The 5,755-nt window shown below is 38.0% G+C and overlaps 2 protein-coding genes across 2 annotated transcripts; one reads left to right on the forward strand and one right to left on the reverse strand.

Annotated features, from left to right (window-relative positions):
* On the forward strand, window positions 1-4,087 carry LOC124187718 (cell division cycle 5-like protein). The gene is made up of 13 exons (XM_046579781.1): window positions 1-189; window positions 466-731; window positions 822-952; window positions 1,046-1,374; window positions 1,476-1,649; window positions 1,758-1,932; window positions 2,031-2,290; window positions 2,399-2,573; window positions 2,663-2,781; window positions 2,867-3,034; window positions 3,154-3,261; window positions 3,349-3,522; window positions 3,641-4,087. The coding sequence occupies exons 1-13, from the start codon at window positions 145-147 to the stop codon at window positions 3,869-3,871; spliced, it is 2,355 nt and encodes a 784-aa protein (XP_046435737.1). The 5' UTR covers window positions 1-144; the 3' UTR covers window positions 3,872-4,087.
* LOC124187730 (cysteine and histidine-rich domain-containing protein morgana) lies at window positions 3,319-5,621 on the reverse strand. Its single transcript, XM_046579797.1, has 5 exons — window positions 5,401-5,621; window positions 4,717-5,276; window positions 4,417-4,605; window positions 4,074-4,284; window positions 3,319-3,797 (listed from the first exon to the last, which is right to left on the reverse strand). The coding sequence occupies exons 1-4, from the start codon at window positions 5,477-5,479 to the stop codon at window positions 4,078-4,080; spliced, it is 1,035 nt and encodes a 344-aa protein (XP_046435753.1). The 5' UTR covers window positions 5,480-5,621; the 3' UTR covers window positions 3,319-3,797; window positions 4,074-4,077.
* Window positions 5,622-5,755: the final 134 nt, after the last annotated feature.

Raw genomic sequence — 5,755 nt, forward strand, 5'->3', positions numbered from 1 at the left:
TGGCTCTTGACGCCACCTTGACGCCATCAACTTCATTGAGAGCGAATTACACCTTTAATCAATTTGTAGCGAAAATTCATGCTAGAGAGAATTTTCGTGGCTTCTTACTTTATTTCGTTTGTAGTTAATTAAATTACAAACAAAATGCCACGTATAATGATAAAAGGTGGTGTTTGGCGCAACACCGAAGTAAGTAACAATTTTCTAACCTCGATTATAAATTTCAAATGCGCCGAACCTTGCGAGATAAAAGCCGCTGATAATACTCAAAATCAGCACTCTAAATTCTTCGGTTATAATTCAAAAATAATAATGCTTGATTTCTGAACAGATCATTGCATCAAAATTCACTGTACTTTATATCTTACTTCATTTCATTTTACCTCATACCTGTATAATAGTTGAGTTGAAAACTTTTCGTCCGACATAATTATACACACGTAGCAATTTATATATATTTTCTAGGATGAAATTCTCAAAGCAGCGGTTATGAAATATGGAAAAAACCAATGGTCACGTATAGCCTCACTGCTTCACAGAAAGTCTGCTAAACAATGTAAAGCACGATGGTTCGAATGGTTGGATCCAAGTATAAAGAAAACAGAATGGAGTCGAGAGGAAGACGAGAAGCTTTTGCATTTGGCAAAGTTAATGCCAACACAATGGCGTACCATAGCTCCAATTATCGGACGTACCGCTGCTCAATGTTTAGAACGCTACGAATATTTGCTGTAAGTACGATTGAGTCATGTCTTAAAAGTCAGCAGTAATAGAGAATTAGCGCTAATCTTATCCTCCATTGAATACTATTTAATTTTCAGAGATCAAGCTCAAAAAAAAGAAGAAGGAGAAGATGCAGCTGATGATCCTCGCAAATTAAAACCAGGCGAAATTGATCCCAATCCAGAGACAAAACCTGCTCGCCCTGATCCAAAGGATATGGACGAAGATGGTAACTGTTGACATGTATTACGATTATAACTAATAAATTCATTAAGTTCATTGATTCAGAAAATACTTGATAATAATCTCTAATTTTATCCAGAACTTGAAATGCTGTCGGAGGCCCGAGCTAGATTAGCAAATACTCAAGGTAAAAAGGCTAAGCGTAAGGCCAGGGAGAAGCAGTTAGAAGAAGCCAGACGGTTGGCGGCGCTTCAGAAACGAAGAGAATTACGAGCTGCTGGAATTACAGTGTCTCAGAAACACAAACGCAAACGTGGCGTAAACTACAACACTGAAATACCATTTGAAAAACGGCCAGCACTTGGTTTTTATGATACATCAATAGAACATGTTGATCCTCTAGCAGCTGACTTTTCTAGAATGCGTCAACAACATTTAGATGGAGACCTGAGGCAAGAAAAGGAGGAGGTACAATATGTGGAATTCTATTTTGAATGAAGTCAACCAATAAGTGTTAAGAACAACTTTTCTCATTCTATTTGGTCCAAATAATTGTATAATAATCGTAGATGGAGCGACGCAAGGACAAGCAAAAGCTCAAGCAAAGAAAAGAAAATGATATTCCAATGGGAATGCTAAACAATCAAGAACCAGTTAAAAAGAGGAGTAAACTGGTCTTGCCAGAGCCACAGATATCTGATCAAGAATTACAACAAGTTGTCAAGCTTGGTAGAGCTTCTGAGGTATCAAGTGTTGCATATGTTTTATTGAGTATTCAATCCATCCACAATTTTATTCCTGTTTTCAGTCAACATAAGCACATACAAATGATGTAGTATACTTTTTATTAGGTGGCTCGAGAAGTTGCAACAGAAAGTGGAGTGACACTATCCGACAGCTTATTGGCGGACTATTCTCTGACTCCAAGTGCAGCAGCAACTCCTCGCACACCAGCTGCTACGGACAGAATTCTCCAGGAGGCTCAAAATGTGATGGCTTTGACCCATGTTGACACACCTCTAAAAGGTGAACTTCGTTTTCATGAAATTACGTCTTTAGATTACAAATCTTGCAATAACGTTATTAAAAACTGTTACCACATGTTTTGTAAATCAACTTTGCAGGTGGTTTGAATACACCGCTACACAGTTCGGATTTCAGCAGTATTTTACCTGCTAATAACGTTGTGGCTACACCCAACACTGTATTGGCAACGCCATTCCGCTCACAACGCACTGACGGTACACCTACAAATTCGTTCAATACGCCAACATCTATACGAAGTCAAGCTGGAGCTCTGGTACCGACACCTGTTCGCGATAAACTGAGTATCAATCCAGAAGAAGGACTGGAAGGTTCAGAGACCCCTGCTCTTCACAAGCAGGTATTCTCAAATTATGAGAATAGTGAGCTGTACCCGAAAAGATCAGCAATTCCTCCGCACATCAGCTGATTCCATAGTAGAATTACAGTTTTCATTTTTTTTTATTAGGTGAAAGAACAGCTACGTGCTGGATTAAGTACTTTACCCACACCTCGGAATGATTATGAAATAGTTGTTCCTGAAGGTGAAGGAGATGATGAAAAAGGAAACGAGTCTTCAGACAATATAATAGAAGATCAAGCTGACATTGATGCTAGACGTCAACAGGAAATAATTGAGCAGCGTAAGTTTCGTAATCCAGAAGTAACTATCAATTTGCTCAAAATTATATTTCATCCAAAAGTCATGAAAATTTGATTGATTATTGTTCAGAAAAAAGGGATCTTGCTCAAAGATCACAAGTGATCCAACGAGATATGCCCAGACCCGTAGACATCAATATGAACATCTTGCGACCGCTTATGGATAGTCCACTAACGGACTTGCAGAGGGTATTGAAACAGAAAATAATCCAATAATCAAATGTAGCAGTAAATGTTGATTATTAAAATTCAAAATATTAAATATTCATTTCAGGCCGAAGAATTAATAAAGAGAGAAATGATCACAATGCTTCAGTACGACTCGCTGGAAAACCCAGTGACTACAGTTACCAAACGAGGATCAAGTTCTTCAATTGTACAAGCTACCGCATTTCTGGAACAGCATCCCTACATAGACTACGATCCAGAAGAACTTGCGCAAGTAAGTGAAGTTACTATCTGACAAATACTACGTTCTGCCCTACAAAAAATAAAGTTGATTTTGGTATCGACTTTTTTATGCTATGCTCCAATTTTAACTGAAGTATAACCTTTTCACAGGCTCGTAAACTTTTGGAGCAAGAAATGGCAGTTGTGCGGGAAGGAATGGCACATGGAGAACTAAGTTTAGATGCCTATTCTACTGTCTGGGAAGAATGTCTGTCACAGGTTTGTTTTTGTTGTCTTTTGTTACAGTTCATCACGTAAAGAATTATATGAACGCGATTAAAAAATTAAATCGATTATTTATTATAGATTCTATATCTGGAGAATCAGAAGCGATACACAAGAGCTACTTTAGCTTCAAAGAAAGATAGGGTCGAAGCATGTGAAAGAAAATTAGAAGAAAACCGTGTTCATATGACTGGGGAAGCAAAACGTGCAGCGAAAATGGAGAAGAAGCTCAAAATATTGACTGGAGGCTATCAGGTAAAGTAATATCTGTGGAATTGTATCGTGATGTCATGATTGAACGATTCTGAATTTAACAAAATTCAAATTATCAATATGCTCCTCTTTATGAATTTCTGCTAACATCTTTTCACAGACACGTGCACAAGGATTATCAAAACAAATACATGACTTATGGGAACAAATCGAACAGGCTCACCTCGAACTATCAACTTTCAAATTTCTCCAAGCACAAGAGGAAGCTGCAGTACCAAGGCGACTGAATGCACTCATGGAAGACGTCAATAGGCAAACTGAAAGAGAACGTATCTTGCAAAATAAATTTGCTGAGCTTCAAGATCAGTTGCAGCAGTTACAAGTGCAATAACGTTAACGTAAGAGAGGTTAGATGAAATACTGAAGAAAAAAAAGTAAATATTAAATGAGGAATTGTTCACCTCGTTCCAAAATTAGCAACTTATGATAAAAGATTAATAAATGACTGCATAATTTATACATGATAATCATTCACGAATGTATTTGTGCTGATATTTCTGGTCTTAAATAACTTTAAGTAATAAACAGTCTACATTTTCAAAGATCACTGAGGTCTACAGCATCTACTTGTGCGGTTATGCTCTCCTCTTTCTCAGACTCTGACTGTAGGACAGGAGGTGTTTCTATCGTTTTGGTTGGATTTGCGGTTTCAAGCTTAGCCCAAGTCCCTGGTTCAGCTTTTTTCAATTTTATTTCTACTTTAGTCGGCAACATGTTTACGCTACTTTCTTCCACATTGACTACCTAAAATAGTGCAAAAATAATCCTTGAAATATAGTTGTCCAATCAAAATTTAGCTATTTGTTTGTTGTCAAAATTATTTACACTGAAATGAAATAATTCGACATTGAATTGTTATTAATTGTGAAACTTTACCCCTCTGAGTTCAACATCCAGCTCATATCTGGAATCTTCCTCTTGGAAGTACAGATCCACAGTCAATCGTACTGGATTTAATCTAACATTCGACCGGCTAGGCTGATACTTCTTACAAAATATGGAAACAACAACAAACCCTCCGGTTTGATGCCAATCCATTCGGCACTTGATGGTTTTGCTCTTAGCCTAAGGAAAAGAGATAAAGCTGACTTTCGTGCATAGAAAAAATAGATCACAAGAGATGTATAATATATTAGCTAAACTTTGATTTCAGGCACATCGTCATAACGCAATTACCTCGTTCAGCCAGAGATGGGTTCCCTGAGAACAGCCAGGTTGTTCCAAAAAAACGCTGAAATCTGTTGTCTTTTTCTGACAACATGACCAATATTTGAGCCCCTCGTGAAAAATAGGTACACCTGGATGATGAGTGCACGGTTCTTGATCAGCCAGAGTCTTCGTATACGAGGCTTTGCATCCCTTCCGCTTGCACATTTCACCAATCGGAATTTGAGTCTCTGTGGACGTTGTGACCTGTACAGCAAGGCCCTCAATTTGCTGCAGTAAGGCAGGTGATACAACAGGTATCAAAGTAACTTGAGGGCTGTCGTAAGGAGGTCTAGGCAAGCTTAGGTTAACGTTTTTCACCAGAGGTTTCACTTCAATGACTTCATTCATTCTAGATTTGTCAACGGCAGGTTTTTCCGGGTCAGCTGGTTTGACGTTCGTATGAAAGGACTTGGTGCAGCCTTTTATGTTCAGAAATTCCGTAAAGTCTGTACATTTTTTATTACAGCACGACCAGCCCTTATAAGCGTCGTGAAAAACAGGCAGTCCAGGATGATGAATGCAATCACCTAGTCATGGATAAATAATAAACTTGTAAACTTTTTTGCTATTGTGTCGAGATCGTGTACATACATAATAGAACAAGATAAAATTTCTTAAATTTTAATAAAGAAGATAACCTTAAATACTTACCTTCCTTGTTATTTTCAGGATCGTATTTTTTACCACAACCACGATTATAACAGTGCAACATAGCTTCTGATTCCGACATCACTATGATTCCAATTTATTTGCCTATTAGTGTCACTGGGCAAATGTTGTACCCAAATCTGTTGATACAATGCCACCCGAGGGCCGATTTTATCTTGTACGCGCTTTCCAGCAAATTCTATACAATTCCGTTGGATTCTATAGCCTGTAAATGTGTAGCTGTCAGCAAGCAAGCGTATACACACATACGATTTACCAACACCAACGCATTCTTACGTGCGAGCAGAAAAGCCTAAAAGCGTATCGTATGGTACACGCATGCATAATTCAGTAAGAA

Source organism: Neodiprion fabricii, chromosome 1, assembly GCF_021155785.1.
Source record: "Neodiprion fabricii isolate iyNeoFabr1 chromosome 1, iyNeoFabr1.1, whole genome shotgun sequence".
NCBI classification, from domain to species: Eukaryota; Metazoa; Arthropoda; class Insecta; order Hymenoptera; family Diprionidae; genus Neodiprion; species Neodiprion fabricii.